At 43.8% G+C, this 26,774-nt stretch overlaps 1 protein-coding gene across 1 annotated transcript in view; it reads left to right on the top strand.

The window, feature by feature from the left end:
• Nucleotides 1-26,774, top strand: part of pcxb (pyruvate carboxylase b) — a 244,169-nt gene that overhangs the window by 16,318 nt on the left and 201,077 nt on the right. The window contains exons 7-9 of the mRNA XM_079185036.1: nt 2,541-2,658; nt 4,166-4,233; nt 6,017-6,100. Of these exons, the coding sequence (XP_079041162.1) occupies nt 2,541-2,658; nt 4,166-4,233; nt 6,017-6,100 (270 nt within the window). The remainder of the gene's footprint in view (nt 1-2,540; nt 2,659-4,165; nt 4,234-6,016; nt 6,101-26,774) is intronic.

The following is a 26,774-nucleotide window of genomic DNA, read 5'->3' as shown; positions in this document are numbered from 1 at the left end:
TTTGTCCTGCATCTACTTCAAACAAGAGCAAGAAGGAGAAAGGCACACGTGGTCTCTTGTAAACAAAAAAAAACACTGTTTTAGAGGCTACCTCATACATTATGCACGACAATTTTCATTATGCTTGTTTCATCTATGTGGAATGTGCTGTGTGCGGGTATCTAATCGTACTGCTTACAGATAAATAAAGTAGCGTATTGGGAGAAGCTTGTGAACAAAATATACGTTTGAATACGTTAAACCTTCGAGGAAAACGCTCTTAACCTGTGATTGTTATTGGAAAACTGGGCCAAGCAGGTCCGGCGATACCATTTCACCTTCCATGGTTCAATGGTAGGGTAATTAGGATTTGCTATTACAAAATATTGCAAATTATTAATAGTGAAATAAAACTGAAAATCTCCCCAGAACACCGATACACAAGCAGGGGTTTAATGTCTCAAAAAGATGTGTCTCACAGGGGAAAATGAACTGCCGCAGGCTCAAAGACACCAGGAAGTTTTCACCTCTGTTTACTTCAGCGGAGGCCTGGAGGCAGCTTTGCTACTCGTGCCAGCAGCAGCTGCTGCTGCGGAGGCACTGGATTGGGGGGGTGGTCTCTGCCCCACGTGACCGCGCTCAGCTTTCCCCTGTGTCGCCTTCTCAAGCTTGACCATGTCAAACTTTTCCGGCAAGCAGCTGGTTTATTGTCCAATCGGATAGAAGAGGGCACAGATCAGCGGTGAATCAGAGCTACACGGAGCGTCGCCGACTCCTCATCCTTCATGGCGGCTTGCATTTTCTTTTTGAAATAATATCTAAGTCACCATGCAAATCACAGAAAAATTACCACAGTCATTTAACATTTGTTTAAAATGTAATTTCCTCAGAAAAACACGCTGGATGTAGTGCTATTTCAGGCAGCCGCATAAGCTCTCTCCTCATTGAAACAATTGTAAAAAAAGGTGCTAATGCTCCGAAAAAACCCGCTATATGGAAACTCAGCCGTGCTCACTGATCTACGCAAGCAATAGCTGTGTTGTACTGTAGTCATTGAGCCTCACAAGTCAACAAACCATTTGAAAGCGTGACCTTTTCTGAGTCGTACCCCGGTCTAATTAATTAGTTGTTGACATTTCTAGTAGTTCGGCTGAGTCACAGGGGCCTCGGCGGCTCCTGCTAATACGATGTGAGGGAAATTGTGAAGAGGTTTCTCTGCACTGCTGGTACCCCGAGCAACAATGCGTAGGTTGCCTTTGTATTCCATTAAGGCCAGCTCGTGGGGTCATTTGTATGCAGAATAACCAGAGTGAGCTTAACTAGCCGCAACATATTGTAGGTGGAGATGTGTATGTTTACTGATAAGCAAGGCGTAATTAAAGTGCCCGATTTTTTGTTTTTGTTTAGGGTTTGACGTGATGTGCTTTCCCAAAGAGTAGAACAAGAGAACGGCACGTATCAGAGCTCCAGTGGCCAAAGCTGACAGACGGACCGAGCGGATGTGTGGGGAGTGCAAATTGAATTCAGCGAACTTTAGTCTTTCAAAAAGTCATTTACAGAAGTAGAGCTGCATCAGTGCTTTGACAAGTTTGCTTGGTGTGCGACTTTAAATTACATCTCCAACACTTACAGTATAATTTAGTGCAAGTTGCAAGTGTAGTTTTATAAATGGCCATTTCATTATGAGGGTTATTTCTTTTAACAGTTGTAGAAGCCATTGTTTTCTGACCGTAAACTGACGACTGTAGACGTTCTACTTTGTCAAGTGCTTATGTAACTAAACACTAGTTTGTGTTTTAGGTTAGCACTTTGCAAACTCGTATCAATCATGAATCCAGACGATGGGAGAAAGATTGCACAGTTGACGGGCGTCTGTAGCATCTCTGAAAGTTAAATATACACAGAGGGCTGTTGGAGTGCCCTTCCTGTGTTCATCGACCTAGAATTATGATACAAAATCATCATTATTTACTGTAAGCCAATGAATAGACCCCTGTGAGTGGAATGCACGGTACAGCATCTAATGAGTTACACCATTTTGAGGCCTTCAATATGATCCGAATTCGAGAAGCTTGTTTTTTTGCCTCCAAGAGCATCTTCTCTCAAGGCTCTGAGATGACAGATGAAGATGGGCTTGTGTGTTCTCTCCTGGGGCCCGTCGCGGGCCCCCACTAGAGGAGGCTGGACGGGCTTGCCGTACGTCACAGACTGACAAAAACAGATCGTGTCATGACCCCCAGCGTGCTCGCTCGTGACCTCCCAAAACCAGATCCCAGAGATGTCGTGTAGAATCTTGCTCCCTTAGGGGGGGTGTGAACATTTGTGTCAAACAGACATCTGCACATCACATGTGAATGACAAGGGAAAGGAATATAGGACAATAAATGTGGAAATATAAGTTATACTAAATGAAACTAACTGACCTTATGCCCAGATTTTAAAGGATCTTGAAATATCGTCTGTGCTGCACCAAAACCACACCAATGCTCTGACTCTCTTGCTTCTTGCATAGCAGCACTAAGTCAGACATGTATGGATTTCTTTTCTCGTCTGTTTGTCAGGAACTTGAGGAGAATTACCAGCGGGCCTACTCTGAAGCCCTGGCGGCGTTTGGGAACGGAGCCCTGTTTGTTGAGAAGTTTATTGAAAAGCCGAGACACATTGAAGTACAGATCCTCGGTAAGTGCATTTACGACTTGCTTTTGTGTTTGCTTCTAACTATGCGTCCGTTTCTTTTGTTTATGTGAATTGATGCAAGTTCATTAAGGAAGCGTAGAAGTCCTTGAACTCTGCGCTATTGCAAAGGAAGGAAGAGAGACGGCTGAACAATGAGAGTGAACGAGCTTCATTAGCCAGCAGAGGATTCTCCAGACATTACTTCTCCTCCATAGAGCCAACGTAACTCTACTACCGCTCAATATTCTACAACTGAAATTCAACACGGACTCTTACAGGAAGTGTATGTGCACTTTGAACATTACTGTGCGGTGCGTGTGAATGCGTATATGTGCGTTCATGTTCTGGTGGGCATTACTGTAAACCTTCATCGGGCATACATCGGTCTGTGGGTTGTGTGTTTACGTCTGTGCGTGTTTCAGTGTTCTCCGTGTGTGGTCACTGTGAGGAATTATTGTCTTTAAGGCATGTGAGGGATTTTGTGAATTACCTGTTAAACCGTGTCATTGCCAGCCCCCCCCCCTTAAATCTTCCCTTGTTCTTTTTGCCCTCCTCTCTCTTGTTCCTCTCTCAACCTCCCACTGTCTCGTTTAGTCTCCTATGCCTTTTATGTTTCCTCTCAACTTTCCTTCAGCCTCTCTTTCCTTCTAGGCCTTTTAAACACAGTGTGATGTCGGCGATCTTTCAGGTCATACTGTGTGAGGCGGGTCTAATAGGTTCTTGGTCGCAATCCGTGTTTGACTATATATCAATTTTGGTGCATGTTAGATTGAGCGTTAAATTGTAGCGCGACAAACTAAAAGGGGAAAAGAATGCAAGCAGAGACGTGTCATTAACTCGCAATATCACTTTGCCCTGCTGTCATATTCAAAATTCAGCACAGAAATAGTGTTTGGCTGTAGTGCTGGCACTGTTTTCAATTAAGTCAAAAATGGGACTTGCGTGGTTTATATTTGCCACTTGGGTTGTTCTTCTGTATTGTTCAGACCCAACAAGACAGTATCACGTTTTCCTGGCCAGTCTTTTGCTGGACTCCCGGCACATTAAAGCACTTAAGGGAAAAATCTGTGCTAGTTGAAGACATTTAAGTCGGCTGTTGAAGGGAGCCTCAACTGTGGCTTTTTAAAACACGATGTACATGTGGTCCAGCTAGCAAGAATGCGACCAAAAAGAAGCCCAACTATGCCTCCGTCCGTCACATGGACGTTGCCTTGCAGGCCGTAGCAGATTGAACCATCTGTCTTTTCACACTTAATATGTCTTTTCATGCTCCGTACAGATTGGTTGGTTTGGAGCCGTCACATGAGTGAATAGGTGCAGGTTGAGTTGTGTTGACAGAGCTCTAAAGCGGCCATCGGTTGGACGTGTATTAGAGTGAATTTAGCACCAATAAATGTCTATTTTACTCAAATCCAACCACTCATTTTCTCAACACCCCATATCATTATTTCATTTTCTTTTGTTATTGTCATTTTCTCACCCACTTCTCTCTTTGTCTCTCCCCCCCCAGGCGATAAGTACGGTAACGTCGTCCACCTCTTCGAGAGAGACTGCTCCATTCAGCGGCGGCACCAAAAGGTGAAGTCCCCGTTTTTAAAAAATTCATCGAATTTAATGTTTGAGTTTATTTCAGAGTATCTTCATGGCATTGCTGCAGTGTTGCGTAGATTAGCAGGAAGTGGATGATTAAACAAAGGTCGTAGGGAGGAATCGCACCCTCGAGCACGGCGGTCTACTGAATACACAAAAGGCCAGGGTGTTATATTTCCCTTTTTAATATTTAGGGAAACAAGCCAATTAAGCAACACATTAATAAATATGCTAGTCCTGATTATAGCGATGATTATTATGGCACTGGTGGCCCTGGCTATCATAGATATCCTGAGCAGCAGGGGGAATTATGTACCAATAACAATTAGCTTAATGCTAATGCTGGGTGATTGGGAGCAGCAGCTACATAAATTCCACCAAATTAACTTGGATCAACAAAAACTCTTTCTTTTTTTTTAATAGCATATAATATCAAATTGATTGTCATTCATTAGCTGGGGCTATTTGTCCTAGTTTCTTTCGGGCTAGTTATTCCGGCATCAAATTCGATTGTCAAAAATAACAATGACGAGAGGGAAAATTGAAATAGTCACCTAATAGTCACTCAATATGACAATGCTTTCATCAGAGGAGGTTGATTAACAAGTGTAATATTTCATTACGTATTGTCACCTCAAAGCGCTTTCAATCATGTGTTTTCATCACTTTCTTCCTTTCCGTTTTAATCAAATTATAGATGATAATCATATTAGCGGCTCTGTTCATGCCAGAGCTGCTGCTCTTTGATTCTGTGAGACTTAATCTGCCTTTGCCCTTAATCTAAGATCTTTTTGAATCTCAGAAACAAGAATAGTCGCCTGTTGAAATAGATTAGGGACGGTAGAGCGCAGATATTTTTAGCTTTTCTCCATGTCTTGGAAGTGCTGTTCATACTTGGAGAGGGGTTTTTGGGGGGGGATATGATTTGATAAAACTCTTAATGTAATTCTAGTGATTTTTTAAATAACATATTTTTTTAATCGGCCACGGATCACGTTGTTTTGAACTGGATTCAGTCATTTCCTTTGGATGGGTTAACTTGTTGGATGCAGTGGAATTAATCAGATCTGCCTCCAACATGGCCGACCCCGCCCACCCAGCAGCCGATGTAAGGCTGAATGTCACTTCAAATGATTCACTCCATCTGTTTTTCTGAAGCTAACATGACACGTGCTGTATCAAACTGATGGCTACTTTAGGCAAAATGAAAACAAATTATGGTATTTACTAATTGTTAGTTGGAAGCCAACTGTAAGCCTGTGGTGCTTTCACTGTCCGTTTTAAGGATCAGTAGTAAACTGGGAGACATTTTTCATAGTTTGCTATATATATATATATATATATATACTCATACTCTGATAATCCCCCTGTGCTTGACCCGCCTCGTGCCAAATGGCAGACAGAGCCGGTGCACATAACGGATCATGTTCTGCTACAGAAAGTCCAATGCACTCGGTGACCATTTTTCCAAATTGTGTTTGCATTGCAGTCACTAATGGCAGGGAGCCCTCAAAGAATTACATCCATTAAATGAAGGTGATACAGGGTATTTTAACACACTGTCTATTAGTGATGCGGGTCAGAGAGGTTTCTCTCCAAAGCTTACTAGTAAATATACGACGGGTTTGGACGGGCGGGTCAAGGATTGATCGGTTTCAGGTAGCTGGCTAACGCATGTTAATAAAGCTGTTCAAGGGGCAGCATGTGTAGGTGTTGAAATATGTGCATCTATCTATTCGTGTATTATAACTAGAATGCTGTCGTTTTGAAGGTGGTGGAGATTGCTCCTGCTTTCCAACTGGACCCTCATCTGAGGAACCGACTTCACGCTGACGCCGTCAACCTCGCCAAACAGGTACGTTAGTGTGTTTTTGTGTTGACGCCAATACCAGTCAGCCACAAAGCGCTTGTGATTTCTGCTGCCATTCTTTTCTTAATTTCAATGTGATGCAGGCATTTCCCCAAGGTTCAGGATGCACTGAAAAAGGTCCTGAATGAATGGACAGAACCCCTACTTACTTTTCAATCATGAAGCATACAAACGGATAGCTGTGTATTTAAATATTCATGTGGCTGCGGCATGATGGTGAGGAAGCTTTTTCACTAGGAAGCAGTGTTTCCTCTTAAGGTGTCAAGGCAGGTGTCCGCACGTTGACTTTGCAGTGTTGTAGAGTTTTGACCACTTGTTTAAAAAAAAGGTTGTCAGATTCGAGGAAAAAAGTCTCACTGCAACTGAGTAAAAAAGCCTCTCTGGTGAGGACGCTCAAGCATGTAGGAAGTCTGAGCAAACCCCCCGGTGAGATTCATTTTCTCTAGTCTGTAACCGGTCTGCAAAACAACTGGATTCTCCGCAGGAATGTTAATGCGCCGTCTACCTGTGATTCAAATGAAGGGGACATTAGTGCTGTGCAAAACTGTGAAAATGAAAATGCAATTTAAAAGATGGGTGGAAATAGATGTCAACAGTGCAGACGGTAAATGCAATTCTAGAAATGAGTGTTTGAACAGTTTTTGAGTGCATCTGTCGAGACCAATTTTATGATTATTGTCACCAATTGTGCACTCCGCTTAGGTAAAAAAAAAAACGCAAAAACATTCCCCGCGTGGTGAAAGCTCCCCTTGTATTTAGCCTTCTGAAAACAGTTATATCACAGTCGGGCTGGCTTTAGTATTGCCGAAAAGTTGGCTCAACTACAGTATGACAGCATCACTTAAAAGTCAAGCCTCATCTCTCAGAGGAGATTTCAGGTAATGGCCTTTTCAGGTAATGGCCCAGTTGAGGAATGGATAGCGGGGAAGAGGAGGCTGGAGACGAGGATGGTGCTTTGCTAAAAAAATGACCTTGATGATACTGATGGAGACACGGTTATATGAGAGAGAGAGAGAGAGAGACAGAAACTTTATGCTAGACTCATGATGCGACTTCGCCTCAGTAGTTTACTTTGTTTAAGAGCGGCAGCAGCTTGCCATGACTTTTCCCTGCACATTTTAATGTCGTTCCTTAAACGACAATGTGCGGACGACTGGTACTAACAAGAGCACAGCACGCACGCGCACTCACGCACACGCCCCGCTCAGTGTCCTTGAGAGGACCTCGGTCGATTTTCCAAACCTTCAATTCAAGATTAAGTAATTGATTTCAGTTTCAAGCTCTTTGTAGTCCGATTTCAGTGTTTACTTCACGTGTCGCATGTATAAACTAGGCATAATTGCCTGTATCGGTAACATATGGAAGCTCCTTGTTTGCAATTATTAGAATATTTATCACAACTTTTAATGCACCCGCATTAGCAAAAGGATGATTAACAGAGGCTGCTATAGGACAGCAACCTTTTACGAGCTCGTTGCTTTAATACAGGGGAAATGACTCTCGATGCAAAGAGGGAGAAAAACAACGGATGGACGGTATTTGCAGTTACCTGCGACAGATCATTTCATAGATAGAAAGATGATCATAGACGCATGTAATTAGTAGTAAGAAGATGATGATAGTCTTATTATTAACAACAATTATGTAAGGACAATAAACAAGGTACAGACTCAATTGAAGCGGTTATAGTGAGTTTTGAATTGACAAGTGTTTTGTTTTTTTTGGTGAAATTGCAGATTAGTCCATGAGATCTGTGCAATAACAGTAAAAGCAGCCTCTCTCAGAATCTCTGGCACCGGATTGGTCCTCTCAAGCATGGATGGGTATCACTAGGATTTTATCGATTCTCTTTATTGTTCAATATTCTGTTCGTTTTCATTTCTAGGGCAGCAACAGTCATGTTTACCACAGCAAAGTCCCCATATAAAGTCATTCATATCTCAATGGAAACCATCTAAAATACATCACATCATGACATTACAGCACTGAGTTCTTCTTTGATTAAGAATGACGAACACAGACATCAGTCAGCATCAGCCTCATCGTGTCCTTCTCCCTCTGCTGATGTGATTCACCGCCTGCAGGTAACGCTGATAGAGAGAGGAGGGCTGCTTTGTGTCAGCCAGCAGAGACGTTTACTAGAATTAGCCACATTTTAAGAGATGTGCCAAGCCTGCTAAACAGTTAGACGACATTTAGACAGCTATTGTTTTAGCTTGTTGGCTATTGGTTAGCGCGCTGTCCTTGGTGGATGAGAGACTGCGGACGATACAGATTGAAATTTGGCTTTTCTACATGTTTACATTGGAGGAGCTCAGCCCCGACACAGAGCAGAGGAGATGCTGCGGTGTGATGATAAATGACTCCAGTGCTTATCAATACTCCGGTCTTTAATGCCGAGTTTCGGTACCCATCTCTGCTCACAAATACAGTACCATTATAGTGCATAGAGACATTTATAAGAACACACAACTGAAGGATCAAACCTGCAGCATTTGCAGATTATCACTTTCTCACGGCCTCATCCTCCATTTTTCTTGTTCCAGACACCCCGTCCTCCCCCTCTCCCCCCCCCCGCCCTCCCTCTTGTCCTTGCATTTCCCTGCTATGTGTTGTGATTGCATTTCACATTGTGGCAGTCCACACTTCCCGAGCTGAACCCAGCTCTCACTGCAGGTACTGAAACCTGCTCCCTAAGCAACGCCGGGGCTGAACCTTGGTACTTATTTGGGTATTATTAACGTGTGCGCATGTGCGTGCGTGTGTGTGCGTGTGTGTGTGTGTGTGTGTGTGTGTGTGTGTGTTTGTCGCAGTGAGAGTGAGAGACATCTATTTTTAATGTGTTCCGAGGTCCTTATAGAATTGGAAGTGATGGAGACGGTGCCGCGGTTATTCACCGTACACAAACGCACACATTACCGAGTACGCCGTGTTGTTCTCTCCAAGGTGGCCAGTTCCCCACACTTTGCTATTCTTGTGAAGACGCTCAGATACCTAAGTGTGTGCAGTCCGATTTGCAGTGCAATTAGAGGCTCTTTAATTTGAATCAGCAGCTCATTGGAATGTACCGGCAAAGTGATGCGGACATTAAACCGATAATGTGTCACGTGTGCACACAGAGTCTCTCCTGCTTTCGCTGCACCTACACAAATACCACATTTAGTGTGTACACATAGACAGATATTCAGTGTGAGTAGAAAGACACACTGGATGATGCATCTTCCCCACATATGCAACGTCTTTCTCCTACACCCCCGCACACACCTGCTGTTTCTCGGCTGCCGTGTGGTCCTAACGGGCGGCCCCGTAGCGCCGCCGGTCATCTCCCCGTCTGCTCGTATCGCACGTCTTCCATTATCGGCAGCCTCCATCTGAGGAGCGGCGCAGTCTTTGAACTCGCTGCAGGCCGAAGCGTTTCCTGATGGAGCGTCCCAGAGAACAAAGTTGCCTGGCAACACCGACGGCTGCAGGAAGTTACTTCAGCTCCCGCTTGAAAGGGTTTGAGCTCAGAAGTGGCTTTCAGAGCTCACAGGTAAATCCGCTGTGTTGTCAAACTGCCCACTCGTGTGCTTAAACAGCTGAGTTTGTATACTCGTTTGCAAACGGCTTTGTTTCTCCTCGCTCCTCTGTCTGCCATGCCTTTTGCTTTGTTGTGCTCGTGTCTTCAGGAGAAAGAACTATGGCTGGCATTTCATTTAACCGACACAGCCAGTCCTGATTAATTGTATTAATGACGCGTCTCACTATAGCAGTGTGAGCTTTTCATAATCGGTGATTGGACCACTGATTGGGCGCCTCATTGCCTGTTCATTCATCCATAACGTCTGCTTTCTTAATACCTCTGATGTCTGTGTTGCTTTGCAGCGGTTGTATCGCATAGTTTTGCATCTGCAGTGTGTTTGAGGAGGTTTGAATGCAGCAGTCCGTCGGAGGTTTAGCTGCAGTTAGCAGAGCCCCCCTCCCCACCCTGTGCTTTGTTTTTGCTTGGTGAGCATTAGTTTTGATGACAGGAAGTGAGGTTGAGTACCCACTTTAGGCCTAAATCCCCGTTTCTTAACCGTCAACAAGTTGCCCATGCTGCTTATGAGGCACGCAACATCTGTGCCCACATGGGCTGTGGTTTACCCTCCCAACGCATATGCTGCACGAGCCTATGATGTAACCAGAGAGACCTAGAATACCGTGCCTCAGACGTTATATTAAACTCTCAGGGCTCCAACACTTGTTAACGTATAAACAATGGGGACAGCAAATGGGGAAATCATGCAGCCCAAAATTATTTATTTAGGGATAGCCTCAAACTGGGACATTTTCTTTCTAGGTTTGACTTCATAGATTTTGCCAAAAAACTACCCACAATGCCATTGCAGGTCTGTGCTGTAAAACTCCAGCCGCCTGCTGCAACTTTTATAATAACGTGCCATTAAACGGTGGTCACAGGTCCTTTTTCTTTTCAGAGAGTTTCAAGATGCATGTCTGGGAAATAGGTTTCATGCCACCCTGGGAGCAAAGGACACTTTAAAGCACTAGAAGTTGTTGTGGGGGTTGGCCAGCTTGTCCACTTCCTGTGTTGTCCAGTCTAGTGGTCGGTTGCCCAATGATATTCAGATATTTTTCAGTTGGACAGGTTTCTTTTTTTTCCCAAATTGCTTTTATTTTCATTTTGTGTGCATAACATCTAAAGCGCTACATCATGACGTAGCCCTGTACATTTCAGCAAGCATAATGCATTTGGGTCAGTTGGCTCATTTGGTTAATTATTCACCCTTCTGTGGTAATTAGACAAACCGTATAATGGCAGCAGATTATGCAGATTTTTTTTTTTCTTTTCATTTTTTTTTTTTTTTGGCCAGATCAAGCAAATGCATGTAAGTGCTAGATCTGTTCCTGTTAATATGGTGGTGTGACTCTGGTTTGGTTGGTTCTCGAGGTTTCCTTTGTTGTGGAAACGGTTTTGTTTATACTCCATCCCAGTCTCCAGATACAGTAATACAACCCTTTGGCCATATCTATTTCCTGTGTTTCACTGCCTCACACACACGTTGGGCTTTTTCCCAGTGAATCTCGGATTTGTCTTCATGTTTCAGTTTGGCAACAAGTTTCTGCCCAATGTCCGAGCCGCTATATCATGATCGGGATTTGGCAAAGCTAGCTGTCGTGAAGGATTATAAGCAGAACGGAAAACGTGAGTCTGTGATCCAACGCGATGAAGCTTTTTGAGCTGATGCAATAGATGTTCTTCTTTTAATGGTTTGAACCTGCTTGATGATGCACCAGTGTGTTCGCATGTTTGAAGGACAAAACGTGTTTTCGGATGCCATCAAAATGAGACTAGCAGTGAGAACACCTTGGAATAACAGGCACACCTCATTAACTATTAGTTTTAGCATGCAGGTAAGCTCACCGTAGACGTCTGTGGACATCAGTCTAATTGGCTCAACGTTTCTCTCTGTGTGTGTGTGTGTGTGTGTGTGAGAGAGGAAAGACAAGCAGGTGTGTGTTTATAGGTGACTTCAATGTCAGCAAGGCCTCGCCGTCTGCCATTTTTGTTTCATGGCATATTTATGGGTTTAACCTTAAGACAGGGAGGAATTCACTTCTTCCACTTGTGTGGCTGAGGAGCGCTGACAGTCGAGACTTTGTTGCATGTGACGTTGCATGTGACGCAGCCTCACCTACTCCGTTTCGTTACCGTTTTGGGTTCTTTTTGGCAGAAATTAGCAGAGAACATTGAAGCTGGGCCAGTAAGCGACGCTTCTCCCCTTTTTTCGGGCTCCTGCGAAGCGAGCGGAGCGGCAGAGGGCATGAAATTCTAATTATTGCCGCTGTGTTTTAAGAGTGAGATGGAGAGAGGGGAGCAGGAGACAGATTTGAAAATCTGTGCGCCTGATGATTTGAAGGGAAGCATCATTTGTGGTTGAGTGTTTCTTCTTCTTTTTTTTTTTGAGAACCGGGGTAGAAATAATTTGTCGTACATTTTCAGTCCTTTGCCGGCTCGTTTTCCCACCATCCCCCCGAGAGAGCTGCTACTCCAAAGCACCCTAATATGTCTGCAACTCATCAGCACTCTGCACATGCACGTCACTGCTAAGCCCCTTCGTTCTTACTGGCGATGTAGATCTTCATAAATGTGTCACAAATGTAAAGGTTGATAACTTTTTTTTTTGACATTGTAGTTTTTAGTTAATGTTGGTGGAACAGAACTCAATTCAGTTTGGTTTAGCCAATAGTTTGGCCGCACAAAAAGTACTAAAAAGTACTGAATATTACGTTGTGAATTGAGTGCTTACATTTTTGGACGTACGTGTCTCCAACCTTTAATGCAAAGTGCTTTCCTGTGACCTTGAAGTACTTGAAAAACATGGAACAAATGTTTTACGTGAATAAAGGAAAGAGATGTCTCTCCTCTGGGTGCATATATTGGTTTAAGATAAATTTGTGTTAAAATTTGCGTGAAAGCGTCTGCGGCCTGACGTACGTGTGTGTGTGTGTGTGTGTGTGTGTGTGTGTGTGTGTGTGTGTGTGTGTGTGTGTGTGTGTGTGTGTGTGTGTGTGTGTGTGTGTGTGTGTGTGTACACACACACACACATCTGTCAATCCACCAAGGGTGATAAATGTGAAATTAGTTCTGCTGTCAATCACCTTGGCGACGGTGGGTGCAGAGATGACATGCTCGCAGTGGACGGACACACACACACACACACACACACACTGGGTCCCTGGAGGTGGTCCGTGTTCTGTAAACATTATTGCGACTTCCAGACTCATGAACTGTATTTGTGTTCCCATTTCTGACTTCGAAGCCAGCAGCGCTTTTTGCCCTGAAAGCATATTTTAATATTCTATCATGAAAACCAGCATTTGGAAATGGGCTAGATGAAAAAAAAAATGTTCCTCTCCTTTTCCCAGTAAGCTCATGAATCAGTCAGTTTTCCTTTCTCTAATTCAAAATGTATTTTCTTGCCTCATGTTTTTCAGCCCTTCACTATTTATCTTGACTTCTCGTCTTCGTTGTCTCCATCTGTTCCCTGTCGGTTCTCTTTCCTTCCGTGGTTCTTCTTTGTGCCGTGTCCCTCTTTCATATTCTGTTCTCTTTAGAGTCTAAACCTACAGTTGGCTCCTTTCCTCTTTGTCTTCTCTGCTGCTCAACTTATATGTTCTCATTTGTCATCTATTGTTACAATTAATATAGGAGGGTCAACAACGTCAAAGTAGACAGACGGGACCATTTGAAGACCAATTCAAAATCATCTAAGATTAAAAGAAAAGACCCAATCCAATAGCACATTGCTTTCCAAACTGTTTTGCATGTGGTACCAGTGATGTTTGATTCTCAGGTTGATTAATTTGCATTATTTCTAAAGGCCCCAAGAGGTAAAACTATCAAGTATTTCTCAAATTACAGAAACAAAGATATCTTGTTCAGAGTCATCTTTTCACCATTTGGGCAGTATCGACACTCAGGTTGTGTACTACGACGACTACTACTACTAATAATACTAATAATAAAAATGATGGCAATAACTTAATTTGTGTACTGCCTTTCATACATAAAATGCAGTTTAAAGGTGCTTTTAAGTATGATAGTAAAAGCAACACACAACATAAATCAAATGCAGAGAATAAACAAAGTTAATAAAAATGCAATAAAGGCAACAATGAGAAGGCAGAGAAATAAAAGTAGATTTGATAGTAGTAGAAAAAGATAAAAACTTAGCCTGAATAAGTAGGTCTTCAGTTGTTTTTTGAAGTGTCAGCAGAGCTTGCATATTAATGTGGCTGTTCTAGAGTCTAGGAGGAGATTAGCTATAAGCATCCCCCCCCCCCCATTTAATTTAGGAATTAAAACATCTGATCAATCTGGTGTATCATTAAAGGCTTTGTATGTGTGTAAAAGAACCTGAAACGCAACTGTAAAAGTACTGGGGAGCTAAAACAGGCATGATGTGGTCTCTCTTTGTTCAAAGTCTTGGTTCTGAACTGGTGGCGGTCTTCCTGTTATCGGTAGGCCAATGAAGAGGGCGTTACTATAGTCCAACCTGCCAGTAATGAACGTATGAATCCATTTCTCAAGCATTATGCTTTATTAAGAACTGCATAACTTTGGGAACATGTCTCAGGTAGAAGACTGCCGTCTTGGTCACTTTGATAATATGTCCATCGCTTAAATCCCACTCCAAAATGACACCTAGGGCAGCATGGTGTGCAACATCTCCACATCATGGAAATCAAGTGATTACCACATGCACAAAAGCATTGTCTTCAGTCTAAAGAATACCATCCATGTCAGCTGTGTGCATGTAGAATAACAACATGTTTCCCGGGGCGTGTGTAATATCGGATGCATGAAGTCGTGCAGGAGCCTTGCATCTCAGGGTGACATTGGCGCTTGGTGATTGGATGGCTGCTATTTTGAGCGTCCGCGGCGTGCAGCCTCACGCCTGCAGAATCCTCGCGCCCGTGTGTGTGTGTGTGTGTGTGTGTGTGTGTGTGTGTGTGTGTGTGTGTGTGTGTGTGTGTGTGTTGCACACATTTGTCGACTCAAGCCCACGACCAAGTGTGATATTGAAATGGGCAGTGCTGCCCATGAACGTGTGTAGTTCATCAAAGTGTATAGAAGTGTGAGTGATGTGTGTGTGAGTTTTAAGATGAGGCTTCTTGGGGATGGAGTCCCCTGGGGCGGGATAGGCAGCCGTATGAGACGAGCTAAAAGGGAGGCAAAGATGAAGGCAAAGATGGAGGATGAGAAAGGAATAGAACGTAAAGCAGAGAGAAATGGACGGAGGGAGCAGGAAAGGATAACGAGATGAACCTGCTCTTATTGTAATAGGAGACAGAGAGTGTGAGGTGGTCAGAGGATGCAGGGACTGAGACAAAAGGAAGTGAGGCAAAGACAAAAGAGAGAGGGGAGGTATTGATTATTTCTGCCAGCTGGGGGGTGGAGGGGACTCAAGCCAACTGTACTCTCTGAAATTAGAGCCAAGGGAAAGGTGGAGGGATGGAGGAGGAAAATGGTGGGAGAGAGCAGCAAGCAAGCAAGCAAGCAAGCACGGGGCACTGTTTGTATCACATTGTGCAGCAGAGAACAGTGAGAAGTGCACGCTCATGAATAATATACGGTCACAGCGGCGGTCGGTACAGAAGTAGGGTAACTGTACTCAAACTGCGGAATGATCCAGATCTTTATTTTCTGTTTGATTGTGCTTCATATTCACCGTGTTGTGAAAAAAAAGCGATGTGAAATGGCGAGAAAACAAACTGATGTGCGTCATTTACGCAGGTGAGATCAAAACTAGCGGGGGGGGGGGTTGAGGACATCCCGCCTACAAAACGACCGTCTAAACAATCAAAGCGCATCAGATGGCAGTCGGAGACACAAATGATTGGGAGAACGTTGTGTCAATTACCCGCGCGACAACACTGGCAAATGGCAAGTTGAAATGGCCCTAAAGGCAATCACGGGTCAAATGACGGCAGTAACACGTTTAGAGTTTGGTAAAAACAAACTCAAGTGCTTTAAACGGGGCACGTGCTTTGTTCTGTTGTCTGCACCTTACTTATAGACCCCGTTCACGTCAGGAAACGCACAGATGTGAATAATAACGGCTGCGTTTAAGTTAATTTTACTGGCGGACTTAATGAAACGGAGTCATTGTAAATGTAATGAGCCAAACCTGCGCTTTTCACGCGAAATGTTTTAAAGGGATCATAAAACGTGCTGCTGCTGGTGGGAGGCTCGGTGGCAGTTTTTGGGGAGTTTATTTTAGTTTCTGCTGCACTTTATCCACAGATGTCAGACATAAACATTCATTTTATATAGTTGCGGAAGTTAAATCACGAGGAGCTGGCAATGTAGCTGCATTGTTTTACTGAATACTTCATATTGAGATCTGTTCTTCGAGCACGGTGACCCCGTAATTTGACGTTAAACTCTGCCGTCAGGGCGTCCGGTCCATTTTGTAGATTTCTAATTGGATTAATGAGCGATGGCTTCTGCCCAAAAGACATTAGTCCCAGACTACTGACGTGCACGCTGGGCTACTTTTCTGGCAGAAGGCTTCTAAATTGCGCCGTGGCTTGTAATGAAATCATCAGCGTCACGTTGTGGGTGTTGATTCCCTGTCAGGCCTCATTTTCGCAACGCTGACGACCTCGCGCTACATTATTCCCTGTGAGGAATCCTAATGATGTAAAGTATATCTAGCTGCGTGTACTGTAGTGCACGCGGGTCCTGCTTCCTGCCAGCTCTTCCCTCTGAGGACTGAGAGAAGACACGAAGAACACATTTTTCCAGAGAAATCCTCCAAACGCGAGCAGCAGAATGGCGGCCATAATGTGCTGCAGCGTGCAGTGAAAAGTGCGATCTCTCTCTGATGAGGAGCGATGGAAGAAAGACAATTTGCCTATGGGGAAATTAAATTGGAAAGACGGGACTTTTTTCTCTTTTTTTTTCTTCTGGTGCGTTTTGACTGAACAAACGGTTCACTGAAGCACATTCTCTCTGTTCTCACCATAAAGTGTGAGCACTGAGTGAATGAAACCGAAAAAAACAGGCAACGCTTATGTTGCATCGAAGAGGAGGAAGAGAGGAATGGGAGATGCCCTTCCTCCCCCTCACTTGCTCTCTCCTCCCTCACCTCTCCTTTTAAGTTGTATAAGACAGCAAAAGCTGTTAATGAAACTGGATTAGACACACACGCACACGCACACGCACACACAGACTCACTGGCATCAGCAGTTTTCCCTGTTTAGTGTGGCTCCCTGATTATGCACATGGGATAAGGCTTCAGTCAACTTACTTCACATTCTGCCCTCCCCTCTTGTCTTTCTCTTACCCTCTCTCTCTTACCTGTGTTAAGGTAACCGTCTCTGTATTATTCTATGTTTACCATCACTTGTTCACTCTTATTTCTCTTTCCTTCTCTTGCTTTTCTTTTGTTTCCCCTCTCCGTGTCGGTCTGAATGGCACTCTGTCTGCACACACACACAACACTCATCAGCGCTCCATCTTTCCCATCCAATCAGCCACTCTCTCGTTCTTTCTGTTTTGCTCTTACTCTGAAATGTAATTTAACATTTTTTTAAATTTTATTTCCTTTTAATCTTGGTGGACAACTAACTACATTTTTCCATAACAAGCTATTTCAATTCAAAAAGAGTGTGGATAAAACAAATTAACACATATTATGCCTGCAAATGTGTTCCAAATGACGTGCGTGATTGTTAATTAGACGCCTTCTTGATGATTTATTTTTGTGTGAAAACTAAAAGGAAAACAATTGATACGAATATGGAAAAATCATTTAAATTGTAAACCATTATAGACTTTCAGTACGATTTGCATATTAAACATAAAATCTCAACATTTTTAATACAAAAAGTAATTGTCCCAATGTAAGTAATGAACTGAGTAAGTTTCACGATATCTTTAGTTCATTTTTTACCCCATTCGCCTGAAGTGTCGACAAAATGTGTCATTTTACAATAAATATCCTTAAAGGCCGTTTTCCTCAAAATGAGTTTTTTCTCAGACTCTGAGACAGAAATCTCTACTTCAGTACTTTACATAAACCAAACTGATTCCAATCTACATTCTGAAGGTTTGTTCATCTATCATTCCGAGCCAATTCATGTCCATAATTGATTTTTTGACACTATTTTCTGATGTGTGGAGTGATGGGAAGGGGTATCCCCTTAATGACTGAGCAAACTAATGAAAAACTAATAGTTGTTTAGTGAGGCCTTTTTTTAAAAATGTGTACATGCATAAAAGCATGTTGTACATCACATAAACATATATCGACATCTGGAAAAAATAACGATTACAGTCATATAATCCAGTCCTCATTGAATTTCAGTTCTGTTCTGCATCGGATTGGCTGTCTACGGGTTCAAAACAAACGCACACGTGTCGGGGACAATGATGCGGATATAAACATGTGATCCCTCAACTGCTCTAACAAAGAGCGAGGACGTGGAAGTACATTCGGTCTGGGCTCGCCTGTGGGCACACGACAACATGAATATCGACACAAATGATCACGTGTACACATACGGGATACACTATGCTGATGTGTTTTTTAAAAGATGCATGTAAAAAAAAAGACAAAAATACACATTCTCACGTAGAAAGGGATTGACACAAGGCGCACAAATGCAGGTCACGCATGCATGATTAGGAACAAACACAAAATCATCCCTCCTTGTATTTTTTCTTTTTCTTTCCTTCCCTTGTGTGTCCTCTGTTCTCTCTCTCTCGCTCGCTCTCTCTCTCTAGTTCTTTGCTCCCTCTGGCTGTGTCAAATGCTGCAGTGTGGGTGTCTTGGCTCAGAATACATCCAAATCTTAGTCTGACACAAACACACGCACACACACGCCAAGCAGTGTGTGGACACATGCGCGCCGCTGCAGTCTTATGAAGTCGGAAAAAACCCATTTCTGCCCTGACTACCTTTTGGCAGGAGTGAGAACGAGGGAGTGAAACGGGGAGATAAAGGAGGGCGGGGGCGAGATGGAGGAAGGAGTGAGATGGAGGGAGGTGTGTTTGGAGTGAGCACGGGAAGAAAAAAAAATAGCATTTGGCCTGATTTTTGGGTCCAAGGTACTAATCGTTTACCTCCACAGAGAATGGATTCAGGTGCGTCTGTGATTCAGTAGACAACACCTCTGTGCGTGGGTTTTTTGTGTGTGTGTGTGTGTGTGTGTGTGTTGTCATAGCTTGTATTTGTGTAGAGGCATGTATGCACCCCGGCTTTGTCCAGCTGTGAGTGCTTCTGGATGCTCTTTGATCATCAGGCAGCTGTATTCACTTCTGCTTCTCATCATTTCATAGACAACAAGCTCATTATGCTTCCATTAACTGCTGACAGAGCGACTGGTTGAATGAGGGCGAGAGGGGCCAGAGAGAGAGAGAAATGAAAGCAAAGTGGAAAAGAAAGGGGAGGCATGACTGGCCGACTTACCCAAAAAATGAGCAATAATGCCCTGTATTAAGAGAGATATGGGAAGAGGGATGAGCGGGCAATAGGAGAGGGTGGATGAGGTGAAAAGGCGGATAAAATATCAGGGAGGAGCGGGGGAGAGAGGGGGGGGAGCCTTAAAATGAAGCGGGGCCTAAGTAAGATGTGAAAAGAGGGATTTAAGAACCGTGGGTCGGCGATGGGGAAGGGCAGCTCGTGTGGTTATTTGAATTCACCACACGCTCATCACTGTATGCAATATCACGACTCCATTCAAGTTTTTTACTTTCAACAAAATCAGCGTTTGGCTGCAGCGTGTTTGGGAATGATTATTCTCTTAAATGTTATTTACCACCGAGTCTTGATCACTTGATGGTTGGAGCGATCGCAAACTTCATTTGAATGGCCTCCGCATTCCCGAATGTGGAAATTATTAGACGTGAGGATGCAACTGGAATGGAGCACTCGGTAGAGTACAGATATGAGTGAATGAACACAAGCCACAGTTGGCTGAGCTGAGGCGTTGCAGTCAGCTGTGTGTGTACTCCTCACTGGCGTGGCTTTTTATGGATCTTGTATTTGGTTGATCAAATAACTGGATTTGCTCTGAGGCTAGTGGCAATCAGTCGGTTATACAGCAATATCTTCCTGGTGTTAGCTAACGTCCGCCACCGTGAGCTGCTCGTACCAGAACAAGGGAGAGGGTAGCGACAAAACCCGCGGAGTGCATAAAATGAAGTAAAGTTAGACTTCCACAGCTGTACAGTCTTACTTTAATGCCCACTGTCAACATCTAAATGTGATTTTCGGAGATTGTTTTCACAGTTTACCAGAAAGCGTTTGTAATCCTTTTAGTACGCTTGTGTTGTTTAGGGTACCTGCAGTGTAACAGCAATAAAATCTGATTACTGTAATACAATTATATGTAACCGGACAGTGTGGGGCGGCCACAGTGGCACTTTGCCTCTGGTAAAGCAGCATGAAAGCACCACATCGTGTAGGAATAGAGAGGAGTAGATCGGGGGGGGGGGGGATATAGAGGCTGAGGGCGAGAGGCTTGTGCAGTAAAGGGGCAGAGAATCCCAAAGACTCTTATAAAACACTGTGCTCTCATGAAGACGTGAGAGAGAGGGCAATGAGGAATGAAATATGGAAGGTGGAGCTAGTTGCTAGACATTTTCAAGCCGTAAAACTTGACGTATAAGTGTGCTTCTTTAGTTGTCTCCAGCTTTAAATCATTGGAGGAGAAAATCCATAAAACAAAATATAATGTCACCCAACTTTTCCTGAACAGCAGATTGGTTGTATTTCTTTTTTTTTTTATGACGATAATACCCTATAGACCTAAATGTCTCCAAGCATAAAAAAGGTATATTTTTGACCTTTTAGGCTTGGGGTTGCGGGGATATAAAACCAACATTTTTCACACATGCAAGTCAGCTGTCAGTGACATTTGATAAAAGGCCAAAGTTGAGGACATGAGGAGGAGAAAGAGACTGGAAACACGGGAGGAACGGTAAAGGTTACGGGACCAAGGAGGTAAAGCAAAAGTAGAACAAATACAACAATATGTGGCCTACAATGTGAACCAACCCTACACACGCATATATATATATATATATATATATATATATATATACACACTCCCACCGTATAGCAGTTTATTTGAAGTCATAAAATGTGACAGTTTGAGTCTCCTTGCTGACGGTGAATCAGCCCACAGAAACTTTCTCTGACCTGCGCTGTGTTATTTTGGGAAGCTTCTTCCTTTCTGTCCCTTCAGTACATCTAAAGTTATGGCTGCACTTTGGACTTGATGTCTCTTCTTTTTTTTCTAATTAATTGATAGTAAACATCAGATTTTATGAGCCCACAATTCTGTTTGTCCACACGTGGACGGTAAATTCCCGTTAGGTGTCTTCTGTGGCTGTATTGATTTAAAATCTGTCTCTGCCTCTCCGTCGCTCTCCCTTTTCTCTCGGTGTGTGTGTGTGTGTGTGTGTGTGTGTGTGTGTGTGTGTGTGTGTGTGTGTGTGTGTGTGTGTGTGTGTGTGTGTGTGTGTGTGTGTGTGTGTGTGTGTGTGTGTGTGTGTGTGTGTGTGTGTGTGTGTGTGTGTGTGTGTGTGTGTGTGTGTGTGTGTGTGTGCGCGCGCGCACGCTTTATGGCTGCAATGCTTCCAGACTATGTACGACTCCCATTACGCTGCCGCCTGATGGCCTTGCAGCTTCCATTTGTTCCCCAGGATCTCTGTAATGTGAGAAAAATCGACTGAACGATATATAAATATATATTTATATATTTTTTCTTTTTAATGTCGTTGCTGATGTGTCACGCACACGCACACATGCACGTTTGTCTTACAGCTACAGATTTGTTTGTCATGCAAATAGCGGCTTGAAAGCCCAGAAATGATGCGGCACACAACAATGTTTATTGCAAATCTCCATCAGTGCATCTAAAATTCATTTTAATGGCCATACACACTTTTTGTCTGATGCTCTATGCCAATTCCGATGCTCTATAGCAGCCCTCTTAAAAGTAGGCCGATTAGCTCTTCGTCCTTAAGTAATCTCCAAGTAGGAAAAGATGACATCCGCCTCTATTTAGTTCCTATTAGACGTGCACCTCGGTACATAAATGTGCTAGCTTTTCTTTTTTTTTTTGCCCAGTCACTGCACTGAATGCAGTTGCATAAAGGTAAATTAAGTTAAATACATGCCTTTAGTGCAGCCTATTATATTTATACCTCTATTACTATCTCTTATGCATAAAGAAAATACAATCTGTGGAAAGTTTCATGTCTCGAGTAAGATTAGTTTATGAAAAAAAGATCATCAGATGTTTACATTTTGTACAAGTTCTGGATATCTTTGATGTTCAGCATGTGAGCAAACGGGAATCTGACAGAATCCATTAGTTAAACAGACCGATGAATCCACCAGCGTCACACACACACTCCTTGTGGTCTTTGTCTGCAGTTCGCCGCTCTACACCTTTTCGACTCGGCTGCTTCTTATCGGCCGTCCTTTCTTCACTCTTACATCACACGTTTCGGTCATTATTCATCCGCAGGCTTGCTACAAAACACGCCGTCAGGTTCCCTCGCGGTAGATATAGATGTACTTTGATTTTGCCTCTCGGTCATTCTCTATTTATCTCCATGTCTTTCTCTCAATCTCCTGCTCCTCGCTTTGTCTCCGTTTCCCCCCTACAGCTCCATTCACCATCAACCTTTCCTCATCTCTGTCACTCTGCCCCATCGATGCGTCGCTGCTCTGCCATCTGTCCATCCGTGACCTTTACTCTTGACTCTTTTGTTTTACTTTCTTTAATTTTCTAGATGAACAGACTTATTATCTGAAGGCTTGTCAAACCTGGAAGTAGAGAAGGAAGAGAGTGTTGAAAGTGGAGCAGAGGCCAACTGCTACTTACGGAAGGAAGAGGCGGCAAACTGTTTTGAAATGTAGCCGCGTCGAGGAAGAGAGGGAAAACATCTGAAGGGAGACAAGCTAAGGGAAGGATCAGAGAGCAGTGAGGAGAAGGGAGTGGCTGTCACCACCAGAAAGAAGTGGTTTATTTGTGGAATATATGGGTAACCTCAGACGGGGTTACCATTTTTGCGAGCTACTGAACATGTACAGACGGCGGCTGGTATTATGTGGTGTAATGAGTGAGGATGCATCCCTCCAAGTGAGGGGCCCCGGGCCTGACCTCTGACCTCTCAGGCCACAGGTAAACGTAACAAAGCTACACTACGAATAAGAACTTTTTGAGACGCTTGAGGAGGCGCTATAATTGGGATTATTATAGCTTTAGTAATTCATTTTTACGAGCCGTGCTTAGTAGCATTGGCTCTGGGGACGGCCATGTTGCTTATGTCAATCTGCCACTTTGGTGCTGGTTGAAATATCGAAGTAGAACAGAGCAGATCTGCTATCTATCAAAAGAGTCTGACGTCTTCCAATAAGACTTAGCCGTGTGTCAATCATATTATGAGATACAGCGCACGCTCTTCTGTCCTCACCTCAGTCGTATGTGTGCTGTGCTTTGTGACACTTTGTGACACTTTGTGACACTTTGTGACACTTTGTGAGCTTAAGCAACAAGGGAGAGAGCGTAGATTCGCGTGATTTAACTATCGCACAGCTGCAAACACATTTTAAGCGAAGCTGTGGTGTTCTGGTCCCCAAATTGAGAAGCCATTAAGCCTGCCTCATGTGATACTAATGACCACACTTGCACAAGCGGGGTAATTTAGGCATCGATTCAGGAGGGAGTCTTATCCCGTCTCAATGTCTGAATGCAGGATCCTCTTGAGTGAAACCTCTCCCGTCAGAATAAAAACAATACGCGACAATGTGTTGTTTCAGGCTTTGTATCCCCGGCTTCTTTTCCTGCAGTATTTGCAATATGTTTGTTTTCCCCATTACAAATGTGATAACCAGGCATCCTCAAATCCTTTGGCATGAAAATGAAGCGGGAAGAGTGGGGAAAACGGGATATATGGAGAGGAGGAGGTAGGATGACCTGAATCTTAATCACAAGCGGGTAGAAGCGACCAGTGTGGAAAAACATGATTGAGGAGGGGAAAGAAATGAATGATGGACTTAAAGCCTGGGGAAGATATGAGATGAAGGGATGAATACATGAATGTGTAAACAGATGGAGGGATTCCGGTCAAGCTCCTTTCCCCATTACAGCTGGGATGAATACGAACATGTGGGCGCATACGGGACTGCCTCTGTGTGTGGGCACACACATGATTGTGTTCATTATGAACATGTGTTTTGTGTGCCTCCTAGGCACATATGCGATACGTGCGCATTACTGCTGTTTGTCTGTTTTCTACAGGATGTGCGCTCGGGTAGGTGAGCGCAGCTGCTTTGGCAGCTCCCCGCAGCAAAAGGATTAGAGAGGTGGCACCACGGAAAGCTGATCTATTTGAGAGTTTGAGTGCGTGTTTGTGTTGTTCTGCGGTTGTATCAACAGTGAGTCGGATGAGGGTTGTGTCTGTGTGTGTGTGTGTGTGTGTGTGTGTGTGTGTGTGTGTGTGTGTGTGTGTTGCGAGCCTGAAAGGGAATTGGATCAGATTACAGAGTATCTTGGCACCAGATTAACTCCGATCCCCACAAGAGAGGAAATAAATGAAAGAAGTGAGCTGCAGTTAAAGGGAAGAAGCAGCGGTGATGTTTAGATGAGGGGGGGGGGGGGGGGTTAGGTAGGATCTGGTTATGTAATAACTGCTGGGTGATAGGACTATGCGCCTTACAAAGTTGCTGTGCGAAGCACCTTGTTAAACAGCTTTTCGTTTCCAGACTGTGATACCTTTGTGTATTTTACAAAAAGAAAATGAAAAAAAAAACCCAATTCATGTGATCAGCCTCCATTTTCATGGCAGCGACTATTCTCACAAATAAAGGCCAGAGTTGCCATAAACTGTTGCTGTAATAAAGATGGCAGGACTCCTCCCCCTCGTGACTGTGTGCAGTTCTCCTTTGGGCTTTACTGAAAATTAAGGTGTAGAGATATCCCCCCCCCCCCCCCATCTGTGTTTTACTCATTCCAGCCCTGAGCTGTGCCTGAAGCTTTGTTCTGCCGTATTTTGTTTTGGTGCTTTAAAACAAACCAGTGCATTCCTTAAACGATGTTACATTTTGTTCAACCTGTCTTTTTCGCTGTATGTATGGGCAAGCGTGTATCGTATAATAATCGGTTGCTTTAATCATTCCTCCTCTCCATGCTGGTCATAAAGAGAACCTCTTCATGCAAAGACGGTTTCTAAAGTTCAAGTTTGTCTTTTAAAAGATTAAAAAAAAAAAAACATGGTGTGAAACCAGATGGGTGCCGCATAGCAGAACAAAACCGTATATCTTTTGAAACCTTGCTGCACTGGAGGCACAAATACAGTCAATGTCCTCACAAGTATTTTAAAACCCACAGCTTTGATTACGGGTTCAAAACAATGAAGTCAGGTAACAGAATAATTTAAACTCCTGGTGTGACACTAGTGTGACCACCAGACGAAGCCATTTATCAGGTCAGTACCGTCGATGGTGCCATTGTTTTGTTCCCTCTGCTGCGTGATGCACATCACACCTCAACCTGAGGAGCATGTACCGCATTACTCTGACCGCCCCCTGGACATTTCACGACCCAGCATGCAGCACTGCTTTCTGGCTGGCGGACGTAAGGGCATTGAGGGAAGATGGCAGGGGGACCGGAGTAATCGGTGGGCTTCATGTGCGATGTGCAGAGAGAATCGGTTACGTTTGTTTTTATTTCCTCACAGGATTTGCATGTAGTGATAGCAATCTGGCAGCAACAACCTTGAGGAGAAATCATATTTTCCTTTTCAGGATGTAAGTGCAGTGCCGGCCGCGAGACCTCCGAGAGGGTCCGTGTGGTATTTTGGTAGAATTTGACTATTTACCCAGCAGTGTTAAAGTGAAAATCTCCAGAAGAAAATCTTACAAGCTTCTCTATTTCTTCCCTCTATGGATAACCAAGAGCCCGTTTTCTATGTCGTTACTTGTCTCTGTACTTTGAGTTCAAAGACTAAAATCATTATGCTCAGCACCAAACCTCTGCTAGGATCCTCAGTGTCCTTGCAGAGATGAAGCTGCAGGAAGGCCCTCAAATACATAGGGTGCTCGACACAGAATAAAAACATTTTGGCGGTCTGAGACTCATGCAAAGTTAGTCGGAGCTAACGTGACGCAATGTTTTAGTGGTTAGTGAAAAGTAGTACACCTGTGCTAGTAACACCATCTCTTGGGGAATGGAGTTTAAACGGGAAGACACTCTATGTTATATAAGTGGGCTGGAACACAGCGTCATGTATGACGTGCGTTTTCCTCATGCGTCTTTATTCTGCACCATTAACATGGCACTCAGTGGAGACACATTGAGGCTAATCACAAGTCGCTGATTCAAAGATGCCGAGGCTCCAGGAGCCGAGTGGGATCACATCGGGTGATGTTGCTGCACTTACAAGAGTCGGTGCAGCTTAAATCCCAAACATCACTCAGCTTAGGCAAAGGAGATAAAGATTAGACAACGTGCAGCGCGAGCAGAAATCATAGCTCCACGCAAACAAAAGGAAAGTGGGAGCACTTCCTCAAAACTGCCTTGTTCCATCTTTCTCAGGGTTACGGAAGGCGAACGCGGAGTGGCCCTCAGCAATGGACGCACTGCAAGTACACTCAAACGCGCGCCGTCTCTACTCTCTGGCACACATTTATCAAGTGCTGCTAATGTTACAATAACGTAATCATGACTGAAATGCTTCAGAATCCTGTTTTGGTAGGAACAGCGTAGTATCTTTCAACTAAAAAATACATACGTGTAAAGGTACGAAGGGAAATTGGTCCCGCTTGAAGGTTTCCACTGCAGTCTCTCCCAGACTGAATGGCATCAAATAGCCACAATCATCCCATTCAACCTCTTGTCAGGGACACTCTTTTTGTACGTTCCACCTCAGAGGTGTCGGCCTGTGTGGGCAGCTACTGAATCATCTTCTCTACTTGCTTCATGATAATTATCCTCCTGGAAATAATTACTCACGTGGCCGTGGAAGATGCGGCGGTCAGCGGCAGCATTTCTGGCCTTAACATATTCTGAGAAATATGTCTGCCTTCCTTCTTTTTATTTCGAAGGACTGCAAGTTCTGACCTTGCCGTCGGCAGCAACAGAGACTACT

Source organism: Pholis gunnellus (genome assembly GCF_910591455.1).
Source record: "Pholis gunnellus genome assembly, chromosome: 23".
Classification (NCBI taxonomy): domain Eukaryota; kingdom Metazoa; phylum Chordata; class Actinopteri; order Perciformes; family Pholidae; genus Pholis; species Pholis gunnellus.
The sequence above is the reverse complement of the archived record's forward strand: the minus strand, read 5'-3'. Positions and strand labels throughout refer to the sequence as shown.